Genomic DNA, 17,233 nt, shown 5'->3' on the forward strand with positions numbered 1-17,233 from the left:
ACTAAACGGAAATAGTTTTTTGCAATTCTGCAGAAATAACCGGAAACGGCGGTCATCAAGATCAAATCTCAACTGCGTTCAAATTGCATATGTTCAGTCTAAACTAAATATTGCATGTTTTCTATGTTTTATGTTTTCCAAAAGCGTCTCAAGATAGAGACGAATGTGAATAATCGGACCATCGCTTAAACACCGTTTCTATAATGCATTTTGTTTTGAAAGGAATCGACCGGATGTCAGTGTTGTATTTTAGTAGCTTGCCTCACCTATGTGTGTTCTTCGTACGTCCACATTTTTGAGAGCTATAAGAAGCAATGTGAAACTAGCCCTATTACTTTGAAAGAGTGTTTGCTTCTGCGCCTGCGTGTTTCCTTTGAGACTGAAAGTTTGAATCGGCAGATCTCCGTGTTTCTCCATCATGTCGGGTCACGGCCATGGGCACGGAGGCGGCGGGGGGCACGGCCACGGCCACGGCGGGTGCGAAGGGGAGCATGAGCCGGCCGAAAGGGGTCTCGAGTACGCACTCTATCAGCGCATAGATACCGAGAAGCTGCAGTGCCTCAACGAGAGTCGGGAGGGAGACGGCAAGCTTGTGTTCAAAGCTTGGGATCAGCGCACAGATCGAGAAAAGGTAAAGTATGGCTGCTGCTTGTCAACAAGTTGTGTTGACAACCACACAACATGTGCATGAGTGTGTGTTTGGGGTGCGAAGAGGACATGTTGGCGTCACATTAACTGCTTAAAACTACCGGTAATTGATCTAATCCACGTTGGATTTTTAGGTCACAAAACCACTGCTGTCCAATGACACCGGGCTACTTCATAATATATAGTCATATTTCCTCCGCAACATAGTTTCAAAAGGAGACACACATTGCTTGCCTCATAGATCCCTTTGAACCTCGGATTAAGATAGCGCTGAATCTACCATCACGTTATTTGGGGTACCAGGATAAGATCGAATCGATTGGTTCGATGATGATGATGGAAAGGATGCAAAGATTGACGATTAACTATTCTCTTTCCTCAGTTCGTTGAGAGTGATGCAGACGAAGAACTTCTCTTCAACATCCCGTAAGTCCACAACCATCTATTGAACATAGAAAAGTTGGCCTTTTTAACTGGAATTTCAATGTGGTATATAGTATAATACGCTGGTTTACGATTCTCATTAATAAATGGTAAATGTAATGCATTTATAAAGCTCTTTTCAGAACAACCGCCAGTCCGCCAACACAGGTTCTCAGATATATGAAAGAAATAATAGCGAGAAAATGAAGAGGGTTCTCTTTTCCAGGTTTACTGGCAGTGTGAAACTAAAGGGAATCATCATATCAGGAGAGGATGATGAGACACACCCTGCCGAGATTCGACTGCAAGTTGATCCTTTGCTAAATGTTCTGATTCATCTATCTTAAACTAACCTTAAGTGTATCCTCTCTAAAGACTATAATAATAGTATTAGTATTCTCCTTCTTCTGTTTCTCTTTTACAATAATGAATTACAAATAAAAATGTTTATACTGGCATACATGATCATTTTCATCATCTGCAATGAAGGCTCCATGCACAGTGTTTAAAAAAGGCTCCTCTTTTAATGTTGTATCAATCACTTGATTCTAGGTACAAGAACATACCCCACATGTCTTTTGACGACGTGGGCCGAGAACCCGATCAGGCATTTCGTCTCAACCGTGACCCCCAGGCCCAGCTGGAGTATCCCACCAAGTAAGCAACCCATGAGCAAACATAACAGACTCATGCTAGCATCATTCCTGCCTAACTGCAGTATGCGTGCAGCATCATCTTGCACCACAATGCACCTGGGCTACAAGTGTAGACTTGTAAAGACAAAGGTTCGGACATCTCCAAAGCTAAAGGGCAACGTTTGGGCTTGCCGTTGTTTGTAATTTTCCGCATGGCTGCTAACCCCTGGCATCCAGCTCTGATGGCATCTGATCCGGGGAATAAGTCTCCTCATCCTCACACGTTGCCATGACAGATCCCTCTCCTCTCCTCTCCTCTCCCTCATCGGTCTATTTTCTATCCGTTCTATTCAGTCGTGTCGCCGATCCTTTCATCCAAAGCGATTCATACTGAAAGCAGGTGCGGGTAATTAAGGGGGAGGTTGTTAGACCTCTTGTTCGAGGGTGCCCACATGATGCACTGTGGACACGGGGATCCAAACCAAACACCCAATCAAACACTTTCTGGCTGGGAGTCTGACAGCCTGTCCTCCGACTACACTGTCTTCATATTCACTGACAAATAACAGCAGCCAGTGCAGTACTACTTTCATCTCTCCCTTTGGAATAGAGAAGTGAAATTTAACGGCTGTAGGCTTGCACGTCGGAACAGAAGAAGACGAGGGGGAGTTGGGGTGTTGTTATTGTGAGAGTCGTTTCTCCTTTGACGTTGTAATTACTTGCACTAAGTGTTCATTGTGATGTCACAGGGCGTTTTTAGGACACGGGGGCAACTTCTAGTTTTTTTCTTTCTTCTGTATTCGACATCCCTGATGACACCGAAGCAATGATGACACAAACACACACATACGCACACGCACACACACGGGCGCGGGCGCACGCGCCACACAGCCTATCCTAGATGGGTCGATAAACAAGTTATGAATCCTTTTTTAATTACTTGCTGATACCTCTTAATTTTCAGAATTGCTCGTTTCACCAACGTGAACCACCTCTCCATCCATGTGTCGAAAAACTTTGGCACCGAGACCACCCGCGTTTATTACATCGGGCTGCGGGGAGAGTTCTCTGAAGTGAGTATCAGTCCCGTATCCCCTCACACTTATTCACATATATTCAGCAATCTGAAGTCTGCTGGGCTCATGACAAAATATACTTAGTATATGCAAAGTAGTTGAGACTAGTTTAAAATACATTCAAGGCTATCCGATTGGCTGAGAACTTTATCTGGTCTTAAAATGCCTAATATTGAGGACAGAGGATGTAGCTTTAAACCTCCCTCTCTCTCTCTCTCTCTCTCTCTCTCACTATATCTCTCTCTGTCATCTGCCTCTCTCTGCCTATCTCTCTCTGACTCTATCCATCCCCCTTAATCTCTCTCTCTGTCTCTCTGTTGGTCTCTCTCTCGGCCTCTGCAGGCTTACAGACATGAGGTGACCATCTGTAACTACGAGGCCTCAGCCAACCCCGCGGACCACAAGGTCGACACCTTCATCCCCCAGACCAACTTCATCTCCTGAAGAACCGGGGAGACGAGAGACTGAGAGACGAGGGGATGCTCAATGGCTTCCACCCACAGGATCACTGGAGCGCAGTGGCCTGTTGCGCTGGCCCGAAGAAAAATAAAACGTGTTATTTTATTTTTTTTTCTTTGCAGGGCTTGTTGTCAGGGATGCAATGCACAGAGTTTGGGTTTTGACAGAGCTTTTCGCTTCGTGCTGAAGATAACGCAGGGTTTGGTATCGCTCTGAAAGTGCCTTGTTGTGGCTGTTGGTGCGTAACAATAAAACATGGAATACACTTTGTGCAACATGAAAGCAAATCATCATGATGAATAAAGGTGGCTTTCTGAAAGGTTTGTGGTGTGGATGATTCAATAAGCATACAGCGAGACACTAAATAAGGGGAATTCAATCAAGTAGTTACTTGATATGGACTTCACATTGGATCGTCTTGCCTAGCAGGTAAATTATGAACTGCCATAATTTCCACCAAATATCCTACAAAGCTTTCTGACCATGTTCACCAGCAAGAGGTTAGCTCTAACTTTCGAGTTCAAGCTACCATCCTACCATACCAGTCCTTTACACTTTAGTTTTCGGTTTTAGTGCCACCTAGTGGTCTTTCTTTGAAAGGCCGAAATGTCCCGCTGGCCGCAGTGGTCCGAAGTGCACTCCTACTTCCGACTATCAGTATATTTTTTAACCAATCAAAAGGCGTTATTCCTTTGGCAGCAGCATGGCGGAGGCTTATAAAGTCTATGTCGGGTTTATAGATTAATTCTCATCAAATAAGGCACATCTATTTGGCCTAGATAAACATAAGAAAGTCAGGGTTAAGCTTGCCATGGACCATCGAGACGCAGAACAAAGAGTCCGACATAAAGAGTGCAGTACAGGGCTAGGAATTGGACTGTAATGTTAAAGGGTGCATCCAGCGGCATGGATTATTTTTAAATGCAAGAGATTACAATTGATTTAGAACTGAAAACCTATAGATCCACCTCCTCAAGAGCGACCAAGGCGCTAATGTTTGACAGTGTTGTCTGCGGTAAATTCACACGCATACCCTACCCAAATTGACAGGACGTGTATAAGCACATAAAACTATTAAATACGTTTGGTTAGATTGATAAAAAGACTTAATGAGTACTTTTAATTATATTAAAACAGGAAAGTCTATGAGTAAGTAATTATTTGTTTACACTTTTATTCGTGTGGCCTAATAGCTGAGTTGAACGCAGATTTTATAGATCATAGAAAAGATGAGAAGGGTGCCGGTCAGATGACGTCACGGAGACGCAATCCCCGCCCCTGCTGTGTTGTGCGCGCGGTGAAGGTAGCGCCTGCTCCGCCCACAGTGGCTGTGCGCGCGGCAGTAGTGGAAGTTCCGTGGTGAACTGGAACAGCAAGCGGTGAGTGTATGAATTTGTATTAGCGGGCCTTGGTTGTCAATTCGGTGATTTAATCCCTTTCAAACGGCTTCATATCGTGGAGTTATTGAACGCTGTGGCCGGCGAAGACAAGATACGAGAGGTGTTTTGATACTCGGTCGAATTTGAACACATTCTGTGAGCGCGGAGAGACCGGAGCGGGGTGGCAAGACAATACAAATTGTGTATGTGTGTGTATGTGTGTGTGTTTGTGTGTGCTACTAGTGAGCTACTAGTATTAGCCCTGGCCATTGTGTTGCCTACCAGACTAGGGATTAAGGAGAAGACGGCTGGGATGGTAGTCGCTCCACCGTAGTGACACCAGGGCTGTTTTATCGGTGAATTCCGTCAGTGTAACCTAGCCTCGTCCGCTCGGTGGTCGGAGCTAAGATGCTGTACTAGACCATTGTCTGCACATCCCGCACCCTTCCTCCTGGCTTCTCCCACTGGGTGGCTTTGATCTAAGAAAAACATGTTATACAATCAATGTAACATGCAATATTTTATAAAGTACGAATGATCTTAAACGTAGGGAGTCTTGGATGTGTTGTCAATACATGCTAATGGAGCCAGTGAGCAGCACCAGCACCAGCAGAAGGCTAAAACAGCAGGGTTAGCTGGTGGTGGATGGTGTCCGTGCGGCTGCCTGTCACTCAGTGCCGCATACTATCCCGCAATCGCGGTGCCATTATCCTTCGCTTGTCCTCTCCGTTATCGTTATCATTCGTACATCGTTGTCATTCGTAGATCGCCTGCCGATATATCGGGACAACGTGCCCGGCATCAACTTAGATCGTTCATTGTTAATCAATGTAGACGTGGAAACCATCTTAAATCACGATCATCCCTCTGCCTGTTTAATTTAATTGTACTCTCTGCTCAATAGAGACTCGTGATGCTCCTGAACGTTGCAGCAGTTGAAGGCTTTGCTGTGACAGTCTGTCTTGTATTTTGTTTGATATCCCATGTTTGTAATTTTCCGGATTAAATATCATGTCCACCGTGGCATCGGCTTGGCCTGTTGATGAAATAGGTTAAGCAGGACACAGAGAGGATGCCTGTGTTGGTGCAATTACACTTTGAGTGTAAGGGATGGCCTTATGTCACAGATTTAATTACACTTGTATGTTGGAACAAACGGTGGGTGTTTGGATCACATGCTTTATTTAGAAGAGTCACAAACAACCCGTGCAACTTTAAGACGACCCCCCCCCCCCCCAACCTTCTTGGCTCTGTTGAAACAGTTTCCCAACAGAAGTGTTTCCGAATCCTCCATTCACCCAGTACAAACTGACCTACCGAGCGGGGCAATTATCCGTACATCCACGGAAAAAGCGAGGAAATGATCCATACATCCGCCTGAAATAGACTTGAATTATGTCCCTAAGAAGATATCCATGGCTGCTTTGCATTGCTATCCGATTTCATACCCTGTTTACGGGACTACGTCTGGAAAAACGTCTCTTTTGAAAGCTGCTCGCAGAAAAACGATTTATTCAGAGTAATAAGGATGGACAGGAGACGTCCACGTGGTCGCAACCCACCTGTCTTTGATTAGTTTCCGGCCTCCTTCAGTAATTATGCATTTGGTCCTCGGTCACTCCCCAGCGTTTACTCATTAACCCAGCCTTCACCAGGTTATATTCCCCCCCCTCCCTCCTCGTCTGCGGTTCCCCCGCCAGACAACGTCCCGGTCTGGGCGGCCCACGCCTTGCCCTGTGCTCTTCAAACAGATCACCTGAGGCGGGGGCAGAGGAGGGCCCTTTGCCACGACTTGCTAAACAAATTCCACAAGGACAACACCATCGTCCCAATGATCTCATATCTATCAGTGGGTTGACTCACCGCAACAGGAAACGGGCAGCATGGCGGAGGGTCACTCCCACATGCAATCACTCAGCACTCAGTGTTGTTTTCAAACTCTCACTGGTTGGTTATTGACCGGAGTGCAGAGGACGGAGTGCATTCTAACCGTGGTTAATGAGTCCAGTGGCTCACCATGACCAGACATGGACCTCTACAACCACTCGCCCTCCCCCTCCCCTCCCCACACCTCTCCCATCCGCCATCATGGGTAGACTCTGGGTCTCGTCTTTTTCTTAGAAGCCAATTTCATTACCTGTGGTGTTTCCGAGCCCCCTCACGGCATCCTCCATGTTGCATGTTGAGCTACGGTATCTTCTTAAGTGCACCATGAGACACGTGCTCAAGGTCTTCAGCGGAGTACACCTCTTTTGGAGAATGAACAAAGCGCATGCCTACTCCTGGAAAAACCACTGAACGAGCGGACTGACATGCTTGATCCAAGTCATTCGCTTCCTGTCGACTGCAGAGTAGGATTATCAGATATCATATGCAGTTATTCAGTTCCCATCTATCTAGCTGCATTCCCCAGCCCAGCTAGCGTTTAGATCCAAAATAGCCACCAGGTGAATTGGAACAAAGAATCCCACCTAACTGGTACCCGAGTGTGCTTGTTTGAACGCGGTGGGTGACGCTAGTCTAAAGAAGCCAGGGCACTGTGGAAAGGTTGCACTCTGTTTACCATAAATGGTCCAAATGTTAGCATCCTTGAGCAAGATTTCTATACTCTTTAATCTCCTGAAGTATCTGATAGTTGGTATCTGTAATACTAACTATCTAACCCCCTACCTGCTCCTGAGTGACCGGTCTCTCTGTGTTCACTGTCTAACCCTATATGGTCCTCAAAGACTGCTTTGTATTCACTGTGTAACCCCAACCTGCTTTTTAATAGTCTCTATCTGTATTGACCCTATTCTTCATATTGACCGAAGTGATGTTAAGCTGCTGAGTGCTTATGGTGGCTGTGTCTGTTTTGTGTCCCAGCATCTCTCACAGTGTATGTGTGGCAACAATATGTCTGTGCCGCTTCTCGCCGAGGCTGTGACGGTGTCTGCCACCGAGAAGGAGACTGCTGCGGTGAGTAGGAAAACTTCTCGCCTGCCTCACGTACCACCCAGGGCACACATCCCAGGGCCCCCCACCCCAGGGCCCCAACCCTAGGGCCCTCTCAGCCATCCATGTTGATGCTGTGTGAGGGTACAGGGTCTTCTAGTAGCAGGAAGGGCTTCATTTGTAAGCGTGGATGTAAGCCAAAGTGAAAAAGTGTTTTCGTCGTAGATGCTTACAGAATCAAAGCAAGACATGGGGTCTCATAAGCAGAGTTATGGTTTATCTGCGAAAGTCCGATGGCAGAGAAACTTGGATCTTGGGGAAGGGCGAGATTCACTTTATATTGCTTCGTATTTGCTTCGACCAATCCTGTTGCTGGGAGCAGGGATCTGGAAGTGTGTAAATGGCCATTAACGGCAAACACGAACCTGGCCGGACCTAGTAAACTTTGCAGAGGTGTCTGTCAATCTTTCAAATGGACACCCTTTAACCTGGCCACTGTAGGAATACTCTTATAAAAATCGGCTTCATCCACTCCCATAAATGAGTTTCTCTTTGGTAGAATACCTCTGCAGCAAAACAGGAAACAAGGCAGAAATCCCAGGTTGTTTCAAGACTCCGCCAGCCAACCCAGTCCTCCATACCCAGATAAGGGTTCACCTGCTTCCGTTCAGCAGCAACAGTATGGAGTAGAGATGGGGAAACTAGACCGTGCCTCTCTAGGGACGTTCAACCCGCGCCACTGTACCTTAGTAAAGAGCAGCAAGTCGTTCAAAAACCTAGACGGGATGGTTGGGGGTGGATTCAAACATAAGACGGAGACTAATGTTGAACCGCTAAAAGTAGGTCTTTGTAACATTACAACACCATTAATTCATTTGTAAGTGGGCCTAATGGGACGGTCTTGGGAATGCATCTCATAGCAAACCTCAAGGGTCTAAGCACCAATCAGGGAGGGAGAATATCTGTGATTTATTAATATTTTGTTAATCTTTGATTTATATCCATTGCAAAGAACACGATTCCTATTCTTGGATTTCCTACACATGCACATGAACACGTGCATGCACACACACCCACACACGGGGCTCGGTTGCAAACTGGGACAATTGAAGGAAAGATATTGTTGTAGAGCACATTTGAGCAGAAGTATCCCTAGATATAATGCATTTGAGATGAAAAAACTTTTGTAAGATAAATATGACTTCTAGTTGATGCATAATGGTTGTTATCTCTCCTTTCAGGTTATATTTCTCCATGGTTTGGGAGACTCGGGGTAAGTCAAAGAAAATGTTCTTCCTTGTTAGCCCACATTCAAAAGAAATAATATTCCTCTTCTATTGATGACTAGTTTATGTAATCAAATCCACCCACACATTTGCAATTCATTTTGTGCCTGGCGACAGCTGAACTGGAGATGTCATTGGAAGTGAATGTCGATCACTGCAGCTCTGGCCAATGTTGCGTGTCCTACTTTTAATCTGTGGTCCTTGCTTCTATAATCAGGCTGCTGGATTAGAATAGAAAAAACTGTTGAATTCAAATGTAGAGGTACTCTCACACCTGATCGTCCTACAATAGATCATGAATGTAGTTGCGCCCTCGTACGATTTCCCTCCGTTCGGGTCGATGGCAACAGAATGAATTACAAAGTATTCCTCTTTAGTTTGGCTCCGGTTGAGCAGCAAACCTCTCCATTCAAAATGGCCGACGTGTCTGACCACATGGCTGTTTTCTCTTGTTCTTTGTTCCCCCCCCCTCCAGCCATGGATGGGCCGACACCCTGGCGGCAATCAGGCTGCCCCATGTCAAGTACATCTGCCCCCACGCGTAAGTCCTCCGTCACCAGCCGCCCGCCCGCCTGCCTGCTGTGTCCTGGCATAGCTGCAGAGTCCGGCCCGTGTGATGGAAGGCGGAAGAAAGAATTTGCATAGCTTCCTCAAACAATAATCGTCTTGTTACCGTCAGTGTTTCAATACAGACTTGGGTGCTGTGCTGTGTAGTGGCGGGGTTGATCTGATAGAGATGTAAATTTCTGTCAGATTTACTATTACAATTGAATTATCATCTGATCGTTTTTTTCCCCGGTATTTGTCCACATCGATGTGGATTTCTCAAGACCTCGCCGTCTATTCCAGTCGGTTCCTGTCCATATAATCCAACATTGAGATGTTTAACTATTCTCTCTCTCTCTCTCTCTCTCTCTCTCTCTCTCTCTCTCTCTCTCTCTCTCTCTCTCTCTCTCTCTCTCTCTCTCTCTCTCTCTCTCTCTCTCTCTCTCTCTCTCTCTCTCTCTCTCTCTCTCTCTCTCTCTCTCTCTCTCTCTCTCTCTCTCTCTCTCTTTCTTTCTTTCTTTCTTTCTTTCTTTCTTTCTTTTTCCCCCCCCCCCCCTATTCACATGTGCAGGCCTCGGATCCCTGTCACTCTGAACATGAAGATGACCATGCCTTCATGGTGAGTGTTTAGCAGGATGAAAGGCAGCCCGCCCCGGTCCACACTGGACTCTATTGTTTCCCCGGCAACGCCAATAGTGGTGATTGACAATAGGCCAATTGTATGGGTTGCTTTGTGTGTATGTGGGAATGTATCACTGTGCTTCTGTGTGCATGTGTATGAATGTGGCCATGACGGGCGCCTGCTTGTCTGTGTTTGCGTGTCTACGAATGCATCCATGATGCTGCATGTGTAACTGTACGTGTTTACAGAACGTGTTCATGATGTTGTGTGTGTGTGTCCTGTCACAGGTTCGATCTGATGGGCCTCAGCCCAGACTCTCCAGAGGACGAGGCAGGCATCAAGAAGGCCTCAGAGAACAGTGAGTGAACTTGTTCCACATAGAGCGTCCCTGCTCGCCCCTCCTCGCCCCTCCCCGGTCCTACCAGAGAATGGAACGGACACTAGGACTCTATCTGGGTCGATGTCCACCTCCATGTGCAGGACAGAATAAACCGCTGAAAGCCGCGCAGCGTACTCGGACTAAGCTCATCGTCTGTTGTTGTTTTTATTCATGAAACATCACAGATGTTAGGATGAAAGGTGATTAATCAACCATTGATTGGTCAGCTTTATCAAGACAAACCAATTGATCCCATCACTTTGAAATGGAAGTATCCTGCATCAGGCCAGCAGGGGGCCTTAGTCACTCGATTCAGATGTGTGACATGGAGAGTAGAAATTCATGGCTCAGCTGAAAACACACCGCAAAACATATCATATTGAAGTAATCTCCACATGCAGTATCTGGACATCATCGATCCAATATATTTTTAGATATTCCTCCTTAGCCATAATCAGCTGTGTTTGTCCTTTGGGTTCCACCTAACCTCCATCTCCAGTGCCAAGTTCTCCTGAATGACCGGCACTTGTCTGTTATCTTCCAGTCAAAGCCATCATCGATCATGAGACCAAGAACGGTATTCCTGCAAACCGTATTATGATCGGGGGCTTCTCCCAGGTGAGCATATAATCATTTAGGCTTGTCCGGTCCTGTCTCTTGTACATTTTTATTCAGGAAATCTCAAGACTGGTTTCAGCCTTCCTCGTAGTCATTCTCCACGTCTTAACCTCCTTGTTCTCTCTCTCTGTGTGTCTCTCTCTCAGGGTGGGGCCCTCTCCCTGTACACTGCCCTGACTTGTCAGCAGCAGTTGGCTGGTGTAGTGGCTCTCAGCTGCTGGCTACCCCTCCACAAGACCTTCCCACAGGTACCACACACTCGCCTTGTCTTAAGGAGACGTCAGGGACTCAAACACACCACAACAGGCAATTGTTTGTGCGTGTGAAAGGCCTATTCCATGTTTTGAGTGAGACACAAATTGTAGAACTGAAGAACTGCTCACAAAATGGCGGCCCTTGAAACCGCGCCAGAGCCCAAACGCTGTGCCCAATGGTGGAGAGTAACTTCAGATAATAATGTCAGTGTGGTACAGGATGTAGGATCAATACACATCCATCTAGCATATACAAAGTGCACAGTTCAGCATTTGTTGGCCGCTTAAACTGCTACAAATTACAACAAACTTCATGTCAGCTCAAGTGTCTTTGGGCCAGTGCATCACGTTGCACATACACATACTTGTAAATACTTATCGATGTCTTATATACCCAATCTAAGTACTAATATCTTCTGGGCCGGTTCTTATCATACTCGCACTGCTAAACTGACCTCATGTACCAAAGCGGATTCAGATACTTCCTCCAGCTGGCGTCCTCCTGGACCTTCTTTCGTTAGAAGGCTACCCCTGGTGTAAGGCCCAGACTCATGTGGCTCCCCCCCCCCCCCCCCGTTCCCTTGCAGGCGGCGAGCGGCAGCGGTAACAAGAACACGCCCATCCTGCAGTGCCACGGGGAGATGGACCCCATGATCCCGGTACAGTTTGGAGCCCTGACGTTCGAGAAGCTCAAGAGCATAGTGAGCCACGACAAGATCTCCTTCAAAACCTACCCTGGGCTCCTGCACAGCTCCTGTCCACAGGTGTGTGTGTGTGTGGTGTCACAAATTTGACTCTTGATTGATATGATGGCAGAAGAGCTCAAAACGGGTCGCTTTCGCGTTATAATTCTTTTGCCAAATCATGTGGTCCTTTACATTTTACTCCTGCTGGATCATTTTGTGTTCGTCAATTATGCGTTTAAAGATCCCATAATTGGCGAACACAAACTCGGCCGGCTTTACCTAACTGTAAATATGTGTCGGTAAAGGTTTCGCATGAATTAATGTATACTGGCCAATACCTTTCTTTCCTGCAAAGCTTTGTCCGCTTGAGCAACTGAGGTTTCTTCGGTAGAATATCCCTGTAACAGGAAACGATGTGCAACTCCGCCGCTTGCAATATAGTTTCCTCCTTGTCTGCTATAACTTAGTAGGACTGCTTGATCCAAGATAAGTGTAAAGTGTACAGTATAACAATAGGGGGAAGAATAGGGTAGTGGCTGGGTACCGGGTTCCGCCCCCAATGTATTCAACCCCTACCCATTGACAAATTATATGTTTCTGAATTCAATGTCTATTTGCTTTGGATAAAAGTCTCTACCAGGTGAATTAAGTCATTTGGAATACCTGTAGCTTTAACCATAGACCTTAATATCACCTTCTTCTCTCTTGCAGGAGATGGCGGCTGTAAAGGAGTTCATTGAGAAGCAGTTGCCTCGAATCTGACCTCAGCTCATCCGTTATGACCCCCTCCTGAAATACTTACCTGTCATCCCTCCCCTCGACACACCGCTGCTCCCCCACACAGGAAACAGCCATCAGTATCCCCTCCCTTCACACATTTATGAACATACACACCGACTTAAACAGTTGTTTTGATACTTACCCATATACACGATTCCTCTAAATGCGTCGCAAGCTGTCAAAAGTAAAAAGCTAACTAGGGATTATAGCAAGGTTTGATTTGGTATGTCTCCAAGGGGCCAAATTCTCAGTTTTTAAGAAAGACCCAAGACCAGCTCAACTTCCTTTGTGATTCAGGACCTCCCTTTTATGTTCCCTGCTATGCTTTTTCTCAGCATCCTCTCCTCCTCCAAATCCTCTCCTCCTCCTCCAAATCCTCTCCTCCTCCTTCAAATCCTCTCCTCCTCCTTCAAACCCTCTCCTCCTTCAAATCCTCTCCTCCTCCTCCAAATCCTCTCCTCCTCCTTCAAACCCTCTCCTCCTCCTTCAAATCCTCTCCTCCTCCTTCAAATCCTCTCCTCCTCCTCCAAACCCTCTCCTCCTCCTCCAAACCCTCTCCTCCTCCTTCAAACCCTCTCCTCCTCCTTCAAACCCTCTCCTCCTCCTTCAAACCCTCTCCTCCTCCTCCAAATCCTCTCCTCCTCCTCCAAATCCTCTCCTCCTCCTCCAAATCCTCTCCTCCTCCTCCAAATCCTCTCCTCCTCCTTCAAACCCTCTCCTCCTTCTCCACATCTTCTCTTCCACATCTTCTCCTCCTTCTCCAAAGCCTCCCCTTCTCTATTTCCCTTCCTCCTCTCTCTCCACCTCCTCTTTCTCCACCTCCTCTTTCTCCCTAGCCTCTCTCTCCACCTCCTCTCTCTCCACCTCCTCTCTCCACCTCCTCTCTCACTCCGGTTCCTCTACCTTTTTAATTTAGTTTTTCTCCCCCGGTCAACATGCCTCACCCTATCCCCATCTCTTCCCACCACCAACGTGGTGTCCGTTACGACACAAGCCTCCCCCCCCCCCCCCCCCTGTTTATCACTAGCTAACTTGCAGTGTTCGAGCTGTCCCAAGTCTCGCATCCAATCAAAACACGCATCATGCTGGCTGACCGTTTCACTCGCTTTGACCCCCTGGGTGGAGGCAACCAGGGCGCTGTCTCTTTAAGAGTTGCTTCTAGAACTCTGAGACTGAGTGGCTTTCTGTTTCCATCTGGAGTGACTGGTTCTTCAGGGTTCTCTTCCCCCCCCCCCCACCCCTCAGTTTGAATCCCCTCTGCCCCCTAGAGGCGGATGCTTCTAGCGAACCCAACTCCTCATGGGTTTGGTGAATTGACTACCGTGGTTCCTCCATCTTGTTTTTATTTTTATTTTATGATTGTGTTGAAATAATAAAATAAAAAAGAAGAATGCAAAAGTGAAGAGATTGAAATAAAAATTAAACCTAAGAATGACCTTTGTTCTGCACTTTGATTGAGAGTGAGTTATGCGATCGGGTTAGTCGGTTTCAAATATTCTTTTGGTAAAAATGAAATCCTTGGGGAGGGGGGTCAAAAGTATTACATAAATGTGAGAAGATCGAAGGCTCTTTCCGCCATCTTAGTTTTTATCACTCCAGATGGATCCAGACCTTGACAACCTTTGCTGAGCATCACACATTAACTAACCTACCCTACCAGCCTGGCATGCATGGCCTTCTCCCATTCTTGGTCCCTCTTTAGGAGTTTACGCCTCAATCTAACTATAACCATACGCAATAAAAATATGCACACACAGAACGTCAACAGATATTTCTTAATGTGTCCTATCCGTTACATTTGATCTTTAAGGAATTCTCCAACATCTTGCTTGGACCCAGAAATAAAGAAGTCTACTAAAAAAGTACAATAATGTTAAGCACTATTGTTGTATACATCTAAAAACTGCTACACACTGGAAGGGCTTTAGTAAGCTGTACAAGGGGAGGTTTTAAGGAGTAAATCTTGAACAATGTATGACCTTTGGACATAAGAATATTAGCTATAACTCTGGGGTGTCTAGTGTGCTAAAAAAAAGATCAGGTGTTTTTTGTTATTGTTTTACTTTCATTGCATATTCTACAATTGCTGTTCTGAAACCTAATTTAAAATAAATCTGTTAATAGGAAAACTGTGTATTGATTGTGGATTATAAATCAACTGATTTCAACTCCCTGGTTCAGTTAACGGGTTTTGCTTTAATGTCTTTGGTTGCTGGAATTGTGTATTTGTTTGCATATCGCTTCTATAGGGGTGGGGGAGGGGGGAATAATTATTTCTATATGGCCTATAAAGCCGTACTTACTTCGTTTTTAGTGTTTTTTGTGCTTTTTCATCTCCCTTTAATCTTTTTCTTTTCCTCAGTTAAACGGTTTATACATTTGTGTTACTTAAATTCGTATTTTCTCACTAGTCATCCATTATTTGCGTATATCACGGTCATGATGGCTTTCAAGTACCGGTACACGTCTCATTGTTTTATTTAACACCTATCTGAAATAAATATAACAAAAATGACATAACACTGGGCCTTGCTCTTCTCTTTCTATAAATCCATTGATTTATTTAACATTATCTGTTTGCATGCCCTAAAATAAAACGGACTAGAAAGGGGATCGGCGTCATTCAAAGCGCCGAATCCACGCCCCTTCTCCACGGCCGACCACTGGGAAGACGCGAGGCGGATCCTTCTTTCTGGTCGCCAAGCGAAGTCCCGTCCATCATTGAGCTGCGCCATTTTGAGCGAGCAGTCCACCTACGTATCTAGGTCTGCAGAGAAACAGCGTCGATTGCTCATACGTACTTCTTTGTATTTAGCGTTTTAATTTCAACCGTTCGATCGTCCAAGACATCGAAAATGTCTCGGGATAGATTTAACAGGAATAACGGCGGTGGAATGAACAATTTTCAGCCACGTAGGGGTGGCGGCCCTGGTGGCCCGATGCGAGGCGGACTGATGGGGAACCCACATTTCAGGAATCACCCTTTCGGGAACCAGAACCAGAATCAGAACCGAGGCGGACACATGGGTAACAATCTCAACAAGCCGCCGAACGGTAACCAGGGACCACCAAAGCCGCAGACGCCTCAATCCACGCCGGCTATCCTTCCTCCGTCACCAGGCCCTGCTCTAACAATGAAAGGCCCTATACAACAGCAGAAGGAGCAGCAGCAGAAAGAACAACAGCTGAAGGAGCAGCAACAGAAAACCCCTACCACCCCCGTACCCCAGCCGAAGATCACGACACCTACTCCGAACCCCACTATTACTGCGACTCCACCGAAACCGAATATTTCATCACCTGCCCCGAAACCGAACCTCTCATCGCCTCCTCCAAAACCGAATCTAACATCGCCTCCCCCAAAACCGAATCTAGCATCGCCGCCACCAAAGCCGAATCTAGCATCGCCGCCACCAAAACCGAATTTCTCACCGCCCCCACCAAAACCGAATTTCTCATCGCCTCCACCAAACCAGGGAAACCAGGGAAACCGAAATATGAACCAGAACAATAGAAACATGAACCAGCAGCACCAGAAACCGCAGATGACCAATGTAAACGGCCAGCAGCAAAGGCAGATGGGCCACCAAGGCCACAAGCAGTCTCCACAGATGAACAAACCAAGGCCCCAGCAGCAGGCCTACAGACCAGAGGGGGGAGGAGAAGGTCCTACGGTACGCGTTGATTTTTTTTATCATATTAAACATGAACTATATTCTATAAATAATCCTTTATTCCTATATTGCTGTTTACGCTGCCTTATTAGTTTGTGCCTTGATACGGTTATTTTATCATATTATTGTTATACTCAGGCCTGATAGAGTTCATGCGTGGTGCCTGAATTCAGGCTTGAGCTCAGCCATGTATGTTGTCAAGAAAAGTGAAAATGGGGGAGGGGTGCCTTTTTTTTTTAAAATGTCTAGTCAACGCGTCAACCTACCTGACCTTTTTGATTGACATGTCTGCCACCAACTAGGCGTAGTCTATATAAGGAAGTCTTTCACCTTTGTATGTTTGCACTGAGGATGGTCTGAACGGGACTGAAAACGTTTTGCACGCACTTTGGGTAGCACTTTACACTTTTATGCAATAACGACTTATTGTTGCATCGGCTACATGGTGTGCGAGTTCATCTCCTTTTAGTGCCAAGAAAGGCAATTCTCTATGGTGTCTTCGAATGTATTTGATAATTTAAGGCACAGATAATTTCACTTCCTCTCAGCCCTGTATACTGTTGGACGGTGTATTTTTTGTTGATTGCAGTAATTGTACTGTGGCTTATATGTGCCGATGATTGGATCCAACCCAAGCCGTGCCTGAACGACTCGCAGATCAAAGAACGCGATCAAGAAATGGCGATTCTCAAAGCATTGTTTTTATATATGCTGTGCTGCTCACAAACGCATAGACATACGTGTAACTTGTCTTTTTTTATAGGTCCGCTGTGTATTCTCACTACACCTGAAAACGCGCTAGGGAAAATGAAGTGTTGCACCGGCTGATTTGGT

General features: G+C 46.1%; 3 protein-coding genes and 1 long non-coding RNA gene across 8 annotated transcripts in view; 3 read left to right on the forward strand and 1 right to left on the reverse strand.

The window, feature by feature from the left end:
• Positions 1–47: 47 nt before the first annotated feature.
• Positions 48–3,560, forward strand: pithd1 (PITH (C-terminal proteasome-interacting domain of thioredoxin-like) domain containing 1). 2 transcript variants are annotated; one of them, XM_060044315.1, is made up of 6 exons: positions 50–631; positions 1,031–1,074; positions 1,298–1,375; positions 1,624–1,728; positions 2,671–2,779; positions 3,125–3,560. In XM_060044315.1, exons 1-6 carry the CDS (start codon positions 419–421, stop codon positions 3,224–3,226), a joined length of 651 nt encoding a protein of 216 aa, XP_059900298.1. In that variant the 5' UTR covers positions 50–418; the 3' UTR covers positions 3,227–3,560. The 2 variants fall into 2 exon arrangements, with proteins under 2 accessions (XP_059900299.1, XP_059900298.1); XM_060044316.1 differs by lacking the exon at positions 1,298–1,375 and having other exon boundaries at positions 48–631.
• Positions 3,561–4,476: 916 nt separating this feature from the next.
• Positions 4,477–12,754, forward strand: lypla2 (lysophospholipase 2). 2 transcript variants are annotated; one of them, XM_060044313.1, is made up of 10 exons: positions 4,477–4,620; positions 7,486–7,578; positions 8,796–8,827; positions 9,316–9,381; positions 9,958–10,005; positions 10,296–10,366; positions 10,932–11,005; positions 11,152–11,253; positions 11,847–12,023; positions 12,657–12,754. In XM_060044313.1, the coding sequence occupies exons 2-10, from the start codon at positions 7,501–7,503 to the stop codon at positions 12,705–12,707; spliced, it is 699 nt and encodes a 232-aa protein (XP_059900296.1). In that variant the 5' UTR covers positions 4,477–4,620; positions 7,486–7,500; the 3' UTR covers positions 12,708–12,754. The 2 variants fall into 2 exon arrangements, with proteins under 2 accessions (XP_059900296.1, XP_059900297.1); XM_060044314.1 differs by having other exon boundaries at positions 4,614–4,741.
• Positions 12,755–12,991: 237 nt separating this feature from the next.
• On the reverse strand, positions 12,992–13,716 carry LOC132451707 (uncharacterized). Its single transcript, XR_009524190.1, has 2 exons — positions 13,470–13,716; positions 12,992–13,158 (listed from the first exon to the last, which is right to left on the reverse strand). It is a non-coding gene; the product is annotated as an uncharacterized LOC132451707 (long non-coding RNA).
• A 1,644-nt stretch (positions 13,717–15,360) lies between these two features.
• The window catches only part of sfpq (splicing factor proline/glutamine-rich), a 37,152-nt gene continuing 35,279 nt past the window's right edge, over positions 15,361–17,233 (forward strand). Inside the window, exon 1 of one of the 3 annotated variants that reach the window (XM_060044309.1) lies at positions 15,361–16,399. In XM_060044309.1, the coding sequence (XP_059900292.1) occupies positions 15,581–16,399 (819 nt within the window). In that variant the 5' untranslated portion in view covers positions 15,361–15,580. The remainder of the gene's footprint in view (positions 16,400–17,233) is intronic. The other 2 variants (XM_060044307.1, XM_060044308.1) reach the window with 2 other exon arrangements.

Source organism: Gadus macrocephalus, chromosome 22, assembly GCF_031168955.1.
Source record: "Gadus macrocephalus chromosome 22, ASM3116895v1".
Classification (NCBI taxonomy): Eukaryota; Metazoa; Chordata; class Actinopteri; order Gadiformes; family Gadidae; genus Gadus; species Gadus macrocephalus.